Source organism: Syngnathoides biaculeatus, chromosome 11 (assembly GCF_019802595.1).
Source record: "Syngnathoides biaculeatus isolate LvHL_M chromosome 11, ASM1980259v1, whole genome shotgun sequence".
Classification (NCBI taxonomy): Eukaryota; Metazoa; Chordata; class Actinopteri; order Syngnathiformes; family Syngnathidae; genus Syngnathoides; species Syngnathoides biaculeatus.
The window spans coordinates 28800347-28816844 of record NC_084650.1 but is presented as its reverse complement, the minus strand read 5'-3'; the positions used below and the strand labels follow the sequence as shown (position 1 = coordinate 28816844).

Genomic DNA, 16498 nt, shown 5'->3' with positions numbered 1-16498 from the left:
CCACTTAGAAATCATGGAAGGGTCTGAAATTTTCATCGTAGGTGCATGTCCACTGGGGGAGAGATAATCTAAAGAAAAATCCAGAAATCACAATGTTTGATTTTTTTTTTTTTTTTTCTTAATGATTTATTTGTGTGATACAGCTGCAAATAAGTTTTTGACCACCCATCAGATAGAATTCTGACCCTCAAAGACCTGTTAGTCCGCCTTTAAAAGTCCACCTCCGTTCCATCTATTATCCTGAATCGGATTCACCTGTGTGAGGTCGTTAGCTGCATAAAGACACCTGTCCACCCCATACAATCACTAAGACTCAAACTTGGCAAACATGGCCAAGACCAAAGAGCTGTCTAGAGACACCAGAGACAAAAATGTACAACTCCACGTGGTGGAGCATCCTAGTTTGAAACGAGGGGATTGTGATCTGAATCCTACGCCGGCGGAAGGGGCCTCGTCGCTCAGGCCATTCCATATTAAGACTGACTGACTGCGCCTCACATCATGATCTTGGCTTCCTCTATGAAGTCATCCTCTGACATGGTCCCGGCTTTAATCATCTTGATCGCCACATCGTGCTGGCCCTTCCACTTTCCGTACTGCACCACTCCGAATTGACCCGTACCAAGGACCCGAATGAAGGTGAGGTAGGAGGGGTCGATCTCCCACATGCCTGCAGAACACATGTGTTCTTTATGTTGTGTCAATTCTTAATTAGACCCAAACTGATTTGAACGACGTGTTCTCCAAGGTTTTGTTTACGGTGTACTCTATTTGTTGTCATCTCACCTCTTGCCTTAATGGTCTTACTACATTTGGGGTAGTGCAGTTTTTAAACCACCCACATTCCCAAGCTTTAACTTCGCAACCGACGTCTTGAGATGTTGCTTCAGTATATCTACTTATTTCCTCATGATGACTGATTTTGTGACATGCACCAGTCCTTCCTATACATGGATTTTCGATGACATCACCTCAGACCCAGGATTCCCTTGTGATGCCATCTTGTGTGTCACAACCGGTAATTGGAAACCTATCTATTGCGAAGGAAGCCACACCGTAATGCTGCTACCTCAGTTTTGCAAAGTTGGGATGGTGTTCTCAGTCTTGCAACCTTCCCCCTTACTCCCCCTGAATGTAATGATGTGCCCAACGGTGAATCACACTTCTATAAATACACAATTCTCTTCCTGATATCTTGGCTGATTTCTATTGACTTACCGATGACGTTACACAATGAGGATTGACAGCCCTCCATTGTGACTGGTTGTCATGTTGAATCCTCTTCATTATTTACCTCTGTTGTCCTCCACTTCCCCTTATTCAAAAACTGTATTCTCCAGTCTTGAAATGTGGAACCTGTTTCGACACTGCTTTAGACTACGAACGTCTTCTGCCCAGGTTCTAATTGGAGCTGATAACGCCTTTCTCCAATACTTAAAGATCAAGTATCATCCCTATAAACATTCTAAAATAGATTTTGCAATGAAAAATACATATAACATTCACTTCAATATCCATACGAAAAAATAAATGTGAGCAGAGTGCGCGTCATCCATGTGCAAGTTGCAGAAGTGTCATACTACGATATCCATGTGGTCGCCATATTGGCTGCATCCTCTGTAAGTGACGTCACCCGGACATTCGCCAATGAAACCACGCGGTGCACTCTAACTATGGGAGACGAACACGCCCCTTCTGACGCGGAAGCTATTTTCGAAAATGAGAACACGACACAACCGAATGAAATTACCAGGGCAATATTGTTTCGAGCCCTCAGGGCAATATTACACTATTGTTTCGAGCCATATTCAGATGAAATGCGATCACGGCCAAACCGCATCCACATCCAATCCACTTTCGCGGCGGAGATGAGCCATCGTGGCTCATCGCAGCCGGCCGGTTTGGCTTATGACGGAGCCGAGCTGTGCTGCTTTAGGGGGTTCTTCATAGACGCCGCAGTACGCGATGAACGACACAGTTGAGTCGGGGCACTTTACTGCGCGCACGCGGCTGAGTGACGCATTCTTGGCTGGGTTCTTCAGAGCCGCCCCCGTCCGCAAAGCCGACGCGCAGCCTTCGCAGAAGCCGTGACCGCGGAACGCGGCGCCTCAGCCCGTGTGGCTTATTTTCGGCACCATGGTGGCATATAATGGAGCCGAGGTGTGCTGCTTTTAGAGGGTTGTTCACAGTATGATGAACACTATTGAGCTGGGCGCATTACTGCGCGCACGAGGCTGACTGAGACATTCCTGGCTGGGTTCTTCAGATTCTCCGCCATCCACGCAGCAGCCCGACGCCGTCCAACGCGCACATCGACATATTTCGTACGTGGATCTTTTGTTACGTTATGAGAGACCAATTACATGGTCCGCACCAAACTATTTTTTTTTTTTTTTAGTAGCTGTGTAAACACCTACTTGTCATTCAGAACCCACGAAGCTCTCGTCCTGTGCACCCATGCAATCCATTTTTCACAACGAACCGGATCTCTTGCAAACATATGAATGGTAAATCCATCCTCCCGAGTGTTCAAGCAACGTCCAGCAATGTAACGAGCCGGCATTTTGGCTAACACGCAACGAGCTACCTTCCCGGAGATAAAACTAATGGAAACAAACGAGTCCACTAGGGGGCGCCTCTGTCCTGTATGTCACTTCCTGCTTCTTCTCGAAAACAAATCCCTGAGAGGATTTTCATGGCGGGAGTTACAAAAACCTGTATACGTCAAAATCACGTTTTGTGGCGAAAAAAACCACATGGGACCATATTGGCTGTGGGTTTTTCATTTATAACAAACTAAATTTTTTTTTTAAATTTTATGACACTTGACCTTTAAATGACAACAGATTTTCTATGTGATCTATGGTGGCTCTAAATTTTTGGAAGGATTTTTATAGGCTTGAGTGTATTTGCTATGGTTTTCAAATGTGCTGCTATGTTTATTTGTTGTTGGTAACACACACATGGGTAAAATTGATTAATGAAAGAAAAGCCCGCAGTGATCACAAATAACTTATCTGATAAAAGTAATGAAAACTGATTGAAAAGTAACCCAAAAAAATACTGTACTTTGCTTTTGAAGTACTTCAAACAAATTATTTAAAAAAAAAAAACTAATGAAAAAGGCTGTTATAGGCTGGTAGGATATCATTTCACTATTTTAAAATCTTTATTGGGATGACACGTGACCTTTAATGACAGTGTGTGACCTTTAGTCTTATCCACTAAAAGTCCACAGTGGAGTTTGAGATATAATGTCCCACAACCAGCATGTGGCAGTGTTGAGTTGAGTTCATCAGTCCAGATGTCACATGACTGAACCCCATGCATTTGATCAAGGGATCGGTGAAAAAATATATACAGTAGTGTTCAAGATAATAGCAGTCCAATGTGACTAACCAGATTAATCCACATTTCTGGTAGATTTTTTTTTTTATTGTTACATCAAACAGGTGCAGTCAATTCTCAGAAAACCAACAAGACCCAGCATTCATGATAAACACACATTTAAGGCTGTGCAATGGGCCAATTTATTGAATGGGTCGTGTTAGAAAAAAAAGTAGTGTGACATTCATACAGTGAGGTCATCACTTTTGGGAAATCAGTAAGAATCAGGTGGCCCCAATTTAAGGATGAAGCCAGCACCTGTTGAACATACATTTCTTCTTGAAAGCCTGAAGAAAATGGGACGTTCAACAGATTGTTCAGAAGAACAGCGTACTTGGATTAAAAGTTTGATTGGAGTGGGGAATCCTTAGAAAGAGGTGGAAAACGTTCTAGGCTGTTCAGATACAATTACCTGTAAAGCCTTAAACTGGAGACAGAGACACGTGGCAGAAAACTGGAGACAACCATCAAAATGAACCTGAATGACAAAGGCTCAGCCAATGATCAGCTCCAGCCTACAGTGAAGCATGGTGGTGCAAGCACCATGATATGGATGGGCATGTTTCTCCTACTGTGGCTCTGGGCCCATTTATCACATACCAGGGACCATGGATTGGTTTGCACATATAAAAATATTTCAAGAGGTTTTGATGCCTTATCCTGAAGATGACATGTCCTTGAAAAAGTTGTTTCAACAAGACAATGACCCTGAACACACTAATAAACAAAGTCCTGGTTCCGAAACAGCAAAGCTAGTCATGGAGTGAACAGCTCAATCCCCGGACCTTAATCCAATCGAGAAGTTGTGGGGTGGCATGAAAAAGGCTGTTGCTGAAGCAAAACCAAGAAATGTGAATGAATTGTGGAATGTCTTTAAGGAATCTTGGAGTGGAATAACAATTAAAAGGAGACACAAGTTGTTTGACTCCATGCTGCACAGATGTGGTCTTGTTGCTTTTCTGAGAATCTACTGCACCTACTGGTAACTTGTTTGATATGTAGCAATAAAAATATACTGAAAACGTGGTCTATAATCGAGTTAGTTGCATTGTAAAGCGTTGACCTCACAGTTCTGAGGACCGGTGTTCAAATTCCGGCCCCGCCTGTGTGGAGTTTGTATGTTCTCCCCGTGCCTGTGTGGGTTTTCTCCGGGCACTCCCGTTTCCTCCCACATTCCAAAAACATGCATTCATTGGGGGGACTAAATTGCGCTGAGGTATGATTGCGTGTGTGAGTGGTTGTCTGTCTACATGTGCTCTGCGATTGGCTGGCAACCAGTTCAGGGTGTACCCCTTTCTCCTCCCCCAGAGATAGCTGGGATTTGCTCCGGCCCTCTTGCGACCCTTGTGAGGCTAAGGGGCTCAGAAAATGGATGGATGGATGGATCTTTTTAAGTGAGTGACTCTCAAATTCAGTCTAGAAATTATACTTTTTACAGTTTATAATGTAACTGTGGATAAATTAGCAAAGCTTGCAGTCATTTTCACTCAATCATGCGAGTGCTGGTTTTGTTCAAGTGAACGTGAGTGGTTGATGAGCCTCACCAAGATTTTTTTCATTCTTTTATTTTCATTTTAGTGGGGCCAATAATTCAACGCTTGGTGAATTTGCCTTTACAATGACAGACCCACATAAAACGATTTCAAACATGATAGCACCAAGGGCCAATTGGAGCAAAGCAGTTTTCTGTAGCTTTACTAAGAACAACCAGAATCTAATCAGAGCAAAGAATATTTACATACAGGATATGAATGATAAATTCTTATATTTTAATTGCCAGGTGAAAAAAGACCAACTATAATAGTTTGAAAAAGTAATCCTGAGCATTTCCAATCCAAATGATCTTACAAACCCAATAATAAAGGTGGGGGGGGGGTGATGGCATGGGACCTTTAATGAGTGTAGTTCCGGACCTGGTTCCTCAATTCAGTGCCTTGGGGTGATCATTTTTTTTAACATTCCTTGGCTTTTGCTCATCTCCACCGGGATCGTCCAGGCGGTTGAAAAGCACGCCCGTGTTGTGTCCTAGCTTTCTTCCCTGGAAGGGGCAGCATTTGCCGCGGTAGCTCAGCAGGAACTCCAGGTCGGCCCAGTTCCTCTCGTCAGCTCGCACGCCGAGTCTGGACAGCAGCCTGTCAGCTAATCGCGGCACGATGGGCTGCAGGAGGGTCCCGTAAATCCGCAAACATTCCAGCGCGACGTAGATGATGGAGTTCAACCAGCGCCGCTCTCCATCATCCGTCCTGTTCAACTTCCAAGGTGCGTGGCGCTGAACGAAGCCGTTGGTTTGCCTCACGCAGGAAGCGATGGCCTCCAGGGCTTTGTACACATGCAGGCTCTCATAGTGACGCTCCACCAACGCGGGGAGGCTTTGCACAGCATCCAGCATGTGATAATCTTCTGGTACTGCTCTGCCGTATGGATTCCTGGGAAAAGACTGAGTGCAGAACGGCAGGTAGGTCTGGTTGGGGTTGAGAGCGGGAGCGGTGCAGCGATTGAGAAGGCCGCCTAAGGAATCGGCCAACTCGGCGTTGAGCAGCTTGATGACTTTTCGGTCGGTGTAGTCACAGTCGGAATCGGGCACACCTTGACGCAGCAGGAAGTACCTTAAACCGTCGGTGGTGAACGCCTGCGTGCGCTCAAATGGATCGACCACATTCCCCAAACTTTTAGACATCTTGGTGCCGTTGACTGTCCAGTGCGAGTGCACGTGTACGGACCGCGGGGGTGCCAGTTCCGCCCCGAGCAGGAAAGCCGGCCAATGGATGGTGTGGAATTTCAGGATGTCTTTCCCGACAATGTGGTGGGCAACGCACCACCAGCGATCGTGGTCGTCGGGGTAACCGGCCACTGTGAGGTAGTTGACCAGAGCGTCCAGCCACACGTAGACAGTGTGCTCGGAATCCCCCGGCACAGGAATCCCCCACTGGAGGCGACTTCTTGGGCGGGACACGGACAGGTCCGGAAGGTCGTCCTGCAGCCACCTGAGAACAACCTGGAGGAAGTGGTCGGGCTGGATGGCTCTGGGGTTTCTCCGGAGCCAATCGAGCAGTTGAGTTCGGAATGCCGACAAACGGAACATGTAGTTTTCCTCTTTCAGCCACTCTACCTGAAACAAATAGTGATAAACATTTATCATGAAGCCAGAGTAGATTTTTAACAGTAGGAGCATCATCTATGCCAGGGGTGCCCAGACTAATCTCAAAAGCTCATTTGACTAATGGCATGGGCCAATCTGATGCAAAATTGTCTTAAATCAGGCCTCTGACCTTTAAAATATTCATTATGAAGACATATACATGGTGAATATGATCTGGGGGGGGGGGGTTCTGCCATCTTAGGCTCCATCTTGTACCTCTAATTTGATACTACACAAGAAACCACTGCACTTGAGGGGGAAAAAAGCAGCCTATGAAAGCCAGAAGTCTCCCTTAACTCTGATTTTTGAGGACAGACCTTGTGACCACTCTCCAGCGATACTTTGATGGGCTGGCCCAGCGTGTCCACGGCGTCGGCCACCTGCGTCGGCGTGAGGAAGCTCTCGTCTGGCGTGGAGTACCAGCCCTCGTAGCTGCCCTTATAGATGAGCCCTTTGTCGCGCAGCACGCACCAGAAGTGCTCCACGGCCCGCCGATGGCGCTCCTCGGTGGTCCTGATGTAGTCCGTGAAGGACACGTCGCACCTGCCGAAGACCTGGCGGAATCTCTGGGAAACGCTGGTGCAGAAAGTCAGAGGGTCTTCTCCTGCCATATCAGCCGCCTGTTGGATTTTTAAACCGTGCTCGTCTGTGCCTGAAATAGACAACACGCTATTAAAAGGTCTAGTACTCTGGAGTTGTCCAGTAAAAGGCTAACTTGCCTGTAGCAAACCTCGACCTGAATCCCTGTAGAAGCTTGTATCTGTGCATGCAGTCGGCTAAAAGTGCTGAATACAGGTGGCCCAGATGAGGAGACGCATTGACATAGAAGATGGGGGTGGTTATGTAGATGCTTCTTTCCTCTTTGCACACCTCGCCGGTCGTGCTCTTCACCCTGCTTTGAGTTGAGCATAATGATAAAAAGGCCCTTTGTCGCCAGATGACAAGCGGTTTACAGCTTCTTGTGATGGTGCGAAAAGGGTTCCTCATTTTTCAATGACAGCCCTTGCTGTGACAGTAATGTTATGCGAAAAGACGTGTTTAGTTTGCGCAACCATACGTAACGTAAAAAAACACCCCGACAAGATACATGATTACCGGAATATCACCCTTGAACACGTAAAATAGTTAAATGTTAAAATCGTCACCAAACAGCGCTTCCCAAGGTTGGCTTTTCTTCCGGATTACAATATACCATTCTTCCAATCAAATCGATGCTTAACCAACACGCGTGACTACCAACTAGCCAATCAAATTGGGTTTAGGGAACAACGGTGCTTTCACGGTCCACTGGGAAGTCTGAATTCCAATATGCAAACTTTGTTTTTACATTATTAATTTTTACTGACAAAATGACCGTCTATGTGTCATACGTTTGAAATATCTTTGTATATTACGCCCAAGCTGTGTTTGAAATTTCAACTTTCCCTTGTAAAATTTATACTAAATTCGTATACAGTAATCTTATTGATTAGTGGCCCGAATTTACAAGTAATGGCGCTAGTTGTTTTGAGGTGGGCCCCGCAAAGCAGAGACATAGCGGAGAACACACAGTCTACTGTTCATTTATCGGCGTCACGTGTCAGGTCACGGGCCACATGACTATGATCCAGTCGCTCCGCGGAGTGTGGCTGCCGCGACGGGGAGGAACGCGGATGGGGTGGACGTGAGTTCCCAGGTACAATCACTCATTTTGGGGCAATATTCTCCATGAACGGAAGACCTTACGTTCAAATTTGCCGTGTTGTTTGTCTTCCCCACTCGTGATTGAGTGGTCAAAAGTAGTTTTGAGACCCCGAAGGGGGTGGAGGCTGGCTGGCTGGCTGGCTGTCATGTGATGTGGAAACATGGCCCGTGAGCATTTTCCTTTATCCTGTGAGAACATGTTTGCGTTTGTGACACAGCTTCTTTGGCATGTTATGCTGTCGATTCCCCCGTCAGATGGAAGCGGGCCGCGTGGACTTCTATATCGGCCTCTGCCTGGCCGTGTCCTCCAGTGTTTTTATCGGCGGTAGTTTCATTCTGAAGAAGAAAGGCCTGCTGCGATTGGCCGGCAAGGGCTCCATGCGAGCAGGTAAGCCAACGCCCCGAAGCACCGTTCCAAATCATGTTTATCTGTTGGCCAACAAACGGGGACAACGCAAAACCAAAAACTTTCTAAGAACACACTAACTGTTACGCTGACATTATTTTTTCTTTTTCTTTTCTTACATTACTTCGTCATAGCATAAGTCTGAAGAGTTTTTGTAAACCTACGGCTATATTTTGTCCAAAAAAAAACAAAAACTAATCATTGAACATTTTTTACGTCATTCAAATAAAATGTTGGAACTTAAAACACAAACACACTCTGGTATTTTTTTTAAATTGATATGATTTGTATATTTAGACCTTTTAAAATTACAATTACTTGTCAAAAAAAATCAAAAAATTATTCTCTCTTCTCTTCTTATGATTCAATTCTCACAATGTGATCTTTTTGAATGAAATTAAATTAATTAATTAAATTTGATTTATTTTGACTTCATGCTCAATAAATTGAACATTACAATCATTTGAATGACAAAATACACATTTCTGTAATTTACTTTTGTAAAATTAAGAATTTGCTATCCTAAAAATACATCTAGTGGTTTTATTCTTGAAATTGTTTTATTGTAATTCATTAATTTCATGACTTCTTGTGAAAAAAATGAATGTATTTTATATTCTGTATTTTTATATATTCTGAAAATCTCCACTTACTATTCATGCAATTTCATAATTACTATTTATTTAAATCTTCGACTGTATTCTCAAAATATTAAAACTTTTCTCACAATAAAACACACATCTGCTACCATAATTCCATTATTTTTGTAAAAAAAAAAATCTTTTTTTCTTCCATGTTATTTTTGTAAAAATAAGACATTTTTTCCTCATATTTTTATGATTTATTATATTCTTGGTTTAAAAATTTATATTATTTTACAACTTTATTTTCATCCACTAATCCAAAAATCACATAATTTCATGATCACTTTCTGTTATCATATTTTGACTCTGTCATAATATTACAATGCAATTGTCAATACCGTTGTCAATAAAATGAAGCAATCCCCTCCCCCCAAGAAAAATATTAAAGTTACATATTTGTTTTGTTTTTAAATGGTAAAAATGAAATAAAAACGCAATCAATAATGCCATGGAGGACATACAGTAAAGGAAAGTTCCTTGTACAAACCTGTCCAATTACACTCCAGAATTCCTAGAAGAAGCTTTAGTGTCAGTGTTTAGTGGTTTGTTATTATTACGTAAGACTATCTACGATGTGCCCAGGTCAAGGCGGCTACGCTTACCTAAAAGAATGGCTCTGGTGGGCGGGGCTCATTTCAAGTAAGTGGATGATATTTTCACAAGTCATGCTTTCTAGAAAATATATATGGTGGTAATAATACGTGTATTGTACAATAAAATCAAATAAATACAACTGAACTGGACTTAGGCATTGTTTATTTTGCATACGCCACATAGACAATGACAAAGTTAGACTTTCATACGAGGTTTTAATTAGCTGCTCCTCACCGGCTGTCACAACATCGTCTTCTTTGTTGTGAGCGCACACGTTTGTGCAAACGTTAGCTTTGAAGAAGAACCGAGACGTAAACGCTAAATGATTTTGTTCCAGTGGGAGTCGGCGAGGCCGCCAACTTTGCCGCGTACGCGTTTGCCCCCGCCACGCTCGTCACCCCCCTGGGAGCTTTGAGTGTGCTTGTAAGGTACGTGACGTCTTTTGCTTTGACGCGGTAGTTATAAGCGATCGTGTCATGGTATCATCATCATCATGGTAAAATCTTTTTGTTTTGTTAACGTTATGACTTTCCTCAAAATTATACCCTGCCCCTCCTAATTTGAAGACTTTGTTTGCAAGAATTCTTCTCGCACTATTACTACTGTAACCTATTTTATTCCTATAATATATATTTTTATTTAAAGAAACTAACTTGGTTTTCCCAATTGTTTTCAATTAAATTATGATGTAAAAAATGCATTTATTTTTCTCATCATATTCCAACTTTATTGCAATAATAATAATTGTTGTATTATTTTACAATTCACAATCATTAAACATACAATTTTAGCCTTTATTTTTTGAAATTGTAAAATTACAACTGTACTGCTTGAATGTTTTTTTTTTTTCTTGAAATGAATTGACTTGATACTTATAAAATATTTTTTGGGGGTGGAGGTAGTATTATAAAGGATGGCACATTGGAGGAGCTGTAAAGTGTTGGCCTCACAGTTCTGAGGTCCAAGGTTCAAATCACAGCCCGCCGGTGTGGAGTTTGCATGTTCTCCCCGTGCCCGCGTGGGTTTTTCTCCGGGCACTGTTTTCCTCCAACATCCCAAAAACATGCAACATTAATTGGACACTCCAAATTGCCCCTAGGTGTGATTGTGAGTGTGCCTGTTAGTCTCCATGTGACCTGTGATTGGGTGTACCCCGCCTCCTGCCCGTTGACAGCTGGAATAGGCTCCCTGCGACCCTTGATAAGCGGCTAAGAAAATGGGTAGTATTATAAATAGATTAATGTAAAAAAAAAAATTTGAATTTTGACAATTTTATTTCAATCATTTTATTTTGGTATTCTTGCAGTAGAATTGATTTCTTATAATATCTCACATCTTTAGTCCCCTAATTCTTGGAAAAATAAAAACATATTTTACTGTTAATATTATAACTGTTATAATAATCACATATCACTATTATATACTATATATATTACTATAACTGACTGTCCTAAACATTTTTTTCTCCAAACAGAAGAATTGTTTTCTTCTATTAACACCAGAAGTACTCATCTCATATTCTTCCTGTTGCTTTTACTCCAATTATTCGGTCTTGAGTCTGATAATTGCATTACATTGTTCCTGTCCAGTTCTGACCCTGTTTTAAGTGGCATTCTATTCTTGGTTTCAGTGTAGCCGTAATGGTAAAAAAAAAAAAGAATGAAAACCAGCACATCCTTTGCAGCTAAAGAGGAAGCGTTTGTGAGAAGTTGTCCGGCGTGTTTGTCCACAGTGCCGTGCTGTCGTCGTACTTCCTGAACGAGCGTCTGAACGCGCACGGCAAATTGGGCTGCCTGCTATGCGTGCTGGGCTCCACCGTCATGGTGGTGCACGCCCCGCAGGAAGAGGAGGTGGCGTCCCTCAGCGCCATGGCACAAAAGCTGAAAGACCCAGGTGAGGTAGGAATACCGGTACTTAGCTGTACTTGAGTTGATTCTTATGGTCCTGTGACTTGACTTATCCTTATTCTTTAGATGACTAGTTACTTGTTACTATTACTTGCAATTTCACATCCATGCTCTTCATTAAAAAGTATTTTTTGACGCTGAGGGAAAAATGCGACGAGGACCAGCAACAAGAGAGCCAGACACAAAAAAGGAGGTGAGAGTCAGAGATTAAATACCCAGGATAGGTATCCTCAAGCATTCTTTTGGCATTTTAGTACAAGGCCACAATGTTTAAGTAAATTGAGGAGCTTCATTTAGACAAAAATAGTGCTCTGCCACCACCTTGATGCCAGTAAACTTTCCTAACGTGAGCTTATGAGATTCAGTCAGACAAAAGGAGTACTTTGTAGCACTTTATTTAGACAAAAGTAGTGCCTTGCTCCCATCATAAGGCATCTTGGTGACAAGGAACATTGCTGAAGTGATTTGTGGCACTTCACTCTAACAAAAGAAGTGCTTTGCCACCAACTTATAACATCTGTCAAGGATTTTTGCTATTTACTGCAGGACTGAGTACACATGTCTTTTTTACACAAGTATCTATACTACTGATGGCGAGTACTTTGTCACCTCTACAGAATACAAATGTTTTTTGTCTAATGCTCCCCACTAGGTTTCATTGCGTTTGCGGCGTGTGTTGTGGGCAGCAGCTTGGTGCTTATCTTAGCGGTGGTGCCGCGCTTCGGACAGAAGAACGTGCTGGTCTACATCACGATCTGCTCCGTCATCGGCTCCCTGTCCGTGTCTTGCGTCAAGGGTCTGGGCATCGGTATTAAAGAACTGGTCGCCGGGACCGCTGTGCTAAGGGAGCCCCTCTTCTGGTCCTTGCTGGTCTGCCTGGTGCTGTGCGTCAGCATCCAGATCAGCTACCTAAACAAGGCCCTGGACATCTTCAACACCTCCATCGTCACGCCCATCTATTACGTGTTCTTCACTACGTCTGTGATCGCCTGCTCCGCCATCCTCTTCAGGGAGTGGCTGCGGATGAGCCTGAATGCCGTGGTGGGCACCATCAGCGGCTTCCTCACCATCGTGCTGGGCATCTTCATGCTACACGCCTTCAAGGACATCACCTTCAGCTGGGACTCTGTGCCCCTCTACCTGAAGAAGGGGCCCCGAGACTCATGCCAGGGGCCCCAGCCTTACGCGGCCCTCTTTGGCCACGACATTCATGCTGAGGGGAATGTGAACCCGCCCTTGCGGGGAGGCACCAAAGATGGGTGGGCCTCGGAACAAGAGAAAGACCGCTAAAGTAAAAGCAGGCGTACAGTGGGAGAAAAAAAAAAAAATACACGTATGTATGTGCACCCTTTGGGGTGTCGGAAATTTTTGCATAAATTGACCGTATTCTTTTTCCTCCCACTGTCCAACCGGCATACCAAAAAAAAAAAAAAAGATATTTTATTTTTTTTTGTAGGCCGCTCCTTCCTGAACTTTATCTTTTCTTTGTTCCCTCCCTCTCTCCTTTCTTCTGGAAGTTTTTTTTTTTTTTTTTTTTAACTGCACCCTACCTCCCTTTGCTGAAACCCACTTTTCTTGTTTCCTTCCCATCTTTTTTGCAGGCATCTCCCCCAATTCATCTCTTTTTCGGTAAAAGATGAAAGTTGAGCGTGCTCATTCTGCTGTGTGGGAATGGTTTAGTTTCCCTCCAGCTTCATAAAGTGTTTCAATTTGGAGTCCTGGTCGCCAACCAATGGCTGGGCATTCAAACAACCATTTGCGCACACATTCAAATTCGAGTCTTCAATGAACCTACGTTTTGGATCTTGGGACGAAAACCAGAGTACCCAGAGAAAACCCACACAGGCACGGGGAGAACATGCAAACTCCACTGATGGTTTCTTCCCTTTTATGTACTTCATTGATTTGCATCCCTCCAGCTCCTTTTTTTACTTTTCTTCCTCTTGTACCTGTTTATTACTGCTTTAAAATTCCTTTTCTCCAATGAAAAAGACAAAAAAAATTATTTGGACTCCAGCAGTCTTTTCGGCTCTAAAGTGTCCATTTTACTAAATTCCGGGGGATATTTTCCATCTGCTAGGATTAGAGTTGTTGCTGTTCTCCTTTCAAACAACAACAAAAAAAAGTGCATGAAAGAGTAAACACAATGTTGATCCTCAGACACCCGCCTGCAATGAGGTCATGCAAATGTGCAAAATTTAAGCCCCACCCCTAAGTACACCTCTCTTACGTAACTGCAACATTGTATATAAAGAATAATCTCATCCTTACAAACATTGAAGAACATATAAAAGAAAGCACTATAAATCAACTTATGATAAAGAAGGAATTGATTCATGTCGTTAATTGTGTTCTTCAGGGTCTTCCCCCCCACATCGCAGGTTGCACCCCACTATTTGAGAAGCCCCGCCATACAGGAAGTCAGTCCATAGTTTGAAGTTCTACCATAGCGCTTTCTAGCTTTAGAATGTAACACATCTTGTTTGTATGTTGTTGTTTTTTCTGCACTTCAATCACATTCTATCTTCTGATGATTGTAACATCTCACATGACCAAAGAAGAATGTTCCTCCTGTTGACTTTGTGTATTTTACATACAAAAAGCATAAATGGCTGAATCACTGGCAACTTTATTTCACACACTATGTACAATCCAAAGGTTTAAATTAAGCAGTTAAGGTGTCGGCTTACTATAAACCTGACCTCCAGTGTTTGTGGCTGACGGGCACGTCGTCTTGCATGTTTGCTTTGCCTCCGAAAATGTTTTCCGTTTGCAAAATCAGATGACAGCCACGGGGTTCACTGAACTCAGTTCCATGTTGACACAAAAAAAGAAAATGCCGGCGACAGAGCAGTCTTGAAAGTCAAAGCGGTAAAACATGTTATTTATATGAGGCACTTTTAACAAAACACTGTTTTTACATGTCAGATCCAAACGTGGTCGTGTCCCTAAGCACACATTTAGTCCACCATGCTGTCCGAGAAGGATTCTCGACTTCGCTGAGTCTGTTCCAGTCTGTTCAGGATGAACTGGCTGGTGTCGATGAATCTCTCCACGCAGTTGACGAAGCACGTGTCTGTCCTGGAGTCCAGCTTGGGCCCTGGTTTGTCCATGCATTTCTCCTTTAACAGATAAAGAAAATAAATACAGTAAGCCAATTAACGTATCGAATAAGACCTAAAGAGGACGTATGGGATGTCTGTTGCTGTTAAACAGAAGCAAGTCACTGAGCTTTAGTCTAATTTATTTTTTCCCCCAAAAGTTTCACAAACATCTAACTTATCAACTCACAAAAAAGACAAGCACATTGCTCAGAATTTCAGCGCATGGACACGTCACATACCAGTTAAACGCCGACCGCGAATCCTTACCAAACTTCTCATTCATTTACTGTACTAAAAAAAATCGAACGGGTTAGCAATCAAGTCACAATGTTACCATTTGTAGGCAGTAATGCGATTGGGCTTGCTACTTAGATTTAGCAATACTCGATGCGCATAATTGAGCTCGGGGACCGCTTTGCATTTGCACCTGGTCGTGTAGCCTACATCTTAGTATGTGCTGCGCGATATAAAGTAATTCTTAATGATGTAATGTGACCCCCACCCCCACAAATAAAATGAGAGAAGTCTACTAGCCCACCACTGTCAAAGCTGCGTTATCGGGATTCCCACACAATTTCTAGGCAGGACGCGCCCCACTGCAACATTATTGGCTTCTTCGTCGAGGGAAGAGCCGGCTCGGCAGACGTCACGGTATGGCGGTCCCAAACATGTAGCACGTTTGTAAGAAATGAAAACAAAGAAGTTTGTTAGGGTTGGGGTTCAAGGCGGCTAAGGACGGGTTGAGGTTAGGGTTAGTGCCCACACTGCGGTCCCGTTCTTTTCCGGGCTGGTGTTCAACTTGGATAGAGCAGCCAATCATAGTGCAGCGGCGCGCGTCTTGTAGCCACTAAGATTGGAGCAGGGCGTGTCCTGCCTGGAAACTAAGTGGGGAAACTCAATACCGCGTCAAGGCTAGCTGGGGAGCTCCACAACTTACCCAGCATACTTCCGTCATTTGGTGCACCAGCTGCTGAAACTTTTGCTTTTGAGACTCAATTTCGATGAAATGCTGGAGCTGAGGGTCCGCGCTCGTCGCTTTTCCGTCCATCGTCGAATCGAAAAAAAAAAAAATCCACCCCCGAAGCGTGACTTGTGTTACTAATGTTGCTGACCTTCTCGTGGATGTGAGCCGCTGAAAGACCGGAAGCAGACGGACCAATCGCATGGTCCCTCGTGTGACGTTATCTTACCTCATATTTCATTCCACATCACCCTGATGTGATGAAACTCAAACACGTTTCGACAACGTCCTTCCACTTGTAAACCTCGAGCAAGATACCTGCAAATATATCTTGGACTGTATCTTTTTTGTTTTAATTTAAGTCAGTCTTCACGATATGCTTTAGTTTTGTAAACATGTTTTGTAAAATGTAAAACCTCTGCTGTAAATAATCCCATCATCTCTCTTTCCATGTTCTATTTACACAAATATATATTTGCTTAGTCAAAGTTCATTTTCTTTGTCTTCTTGAAAGAAATTGAACTTTTTGGCTTGTCCCGTTAGGGGTCGCCACATCGTGTCATCTTTTTCCCATCTAAGACTATCTCGTGCATCTTCCTCTCTAACACTGTCCTCATGTCTTCCCTCACAACATCCATCAACCTTCTCGTTGGTATTCCTGTCGCTCTTTTGC

General features: G+C 43.4%; 3 protein-coding genes across 9 annotated transcripts; 1 reads left to right on the top strand and 2 right to left on the bottom strand.

Moving 5' to 3' along the window:
* Positions 1-4771: 4771 nt before the first annotated feature.
* On the bottom strand, positions 4772-8359 carry mars2 (methionyl-tRNA synthetase 2, mitochondrial). 3 transcript variants are annotated; one of them, XM_061834712.1, is made up of 4 exons: positions 8252-8359; positions 7246-7418; positions 6844-7178; positions 4772-6496 (listed from the first exon to the last, which is right to left on the bottom strand). In XM_061834712.1, the coding sequence occupies exons 2-4, from the start codon at positions 7292-7294 to the stop codon at positions 5309-5311; spliced, it is 1572 nt and encodes a 523-aa protein (XP_061690696.1). In that variant the 5' UTR covers positions 7295-7418; positions 8252-8359; the 3' UTR covers positions 4772-5308. The 3 variants fall into 3 exon arrangements, with proteins under 3 accessions (XP_061690696.1, XP_061690695.1, XP_061690694.1); XM_061834711.1 differs by lacking the exon at positions 8252-8359 and adding an exon at positions 7672-7771; XM_061834710.1 differs by lacking the exon at positions 8252-8359 and having other exon boundaries at positions 7246-7725.
* zgc:101583 (uncharacterized protein LOC494104 homolog) lies at positions 7906-14387 on the top strand. Of its 5 annotated transcripts, none has more exons than XM_061834714.1 (6): positions 7906-8201; positions 8465-8597; positions 9842-9898; positions 10191-10281; positions 11586-11746; positions 12413-14387. In XM_061834714.1, the coding sequence occupies exons 2-6, from the start codon at positions 8465-8467 to the stop codon at positions 13048-13050; spliced, it is 1080 nt and encodes a 359-aa protein (XP_061690698.1). In that variant the 5' UTR covers positions 7906-8201; the 3' UTR covers positions 13051-14387. The 5 variants fall into 5 exon arrangements, with proteins under 5 accessions (XP_061690698.1, XP_061690699.1, XP_061690697.1 ...); XM_061834715.1 differs by lacking the exon at positions 7906-8201 and adding an exon at positions 8239-8377; XM_061834713.1 differs by lacking the exon at positions 7906-8201 and having other exon boundaries at positions 8438-8597.
* A 236-nt stretch (positions 14388-14623) lies between these two features.
* Positions 14624-16042, bottom strand: timm8a (translocase of inner mitochondrial membrane 8 homolog A (yeast)). Its single transcript, XM_061834718.1, has 2 exons — positions 15802-16042; positions 14624-14882 (listed from the first exon to the last, which is right to left on the bottom strand). The coding sequence occupies exons 1-2, from the start codon at positions 16027-16029 to the stop codon at positions 14721-14723; spliced, it is 390 nt and encodes a 129-aa protein (XP_061690702.1). The 5' UTR covers positions 16030-16042; the 3' UTR covers positions 14624-14720.
* Between the last annotated feature and the right edge of the window lie 456 nt (positions 16043-16498).

Excerpts from the sequence above, each read along its gene's own strand:
- timm8a (XM_061834718.1), bottom strand. The coding sequence starts at position 16,029 with ATGCGATTGGTCCGTCTGCTTCCGGTCTTTCAGCGGCTCACATCCACG. Across the intron at positions 14,883-15,801 it reads AAATGACGGAAGTATGCTGG|GAGAAATGCATGGACAAACC; the intron begins GTAAGTTGTGGA and ends TATCTGTTAAAG.
- zgc:101583 (XM_061834713.1), top strand. The coding sequence starts at position 8,438 with ATGTTATGCTGTCGATTCCCCCGTCAGATGGAAGCGGGCCGCGTGGAC. Across the intron at positions 8,598-9,841 it reads CAAGGGCTCCATGCGAGCAG|GTCAAGGCGGCTACGCTTAC; the intron begins GTAAGCCAACGC and ends CGATGTGCCCAG. Across the intron at positions 10,282-11,585 it reads GCTTTGAGTGTGCTTGTAAG|TGCCGTGCTGTCGTCGTACT; the intron begins GTACGTGACGTC and ends GTTTGTCCACAG.
- mars2 (XM_061834710.1), bottom strand. The coding sequence starts at position 7,513 with ATGAGGAACCCTTTTCGCACCATCACAAGAAGCTGTAAACCGCTTGTC. Across the intron at positions 7,179-7,245 it reads CAGGTCGAGGTTTGCTACAG|GCACAGACGAGCACGGTTTA; the intron begins GCAAGTTAGCCT and ends TGTCTATTTCAG. Across the intron at positions 6,497-6,843 it reads CGCTGGAGAGTGGTCACAAG|GTAGAGTGGCTGAAAGAGGA; the intron begins GTCTGTCCTCAA and ends TATTTGTTTCAG.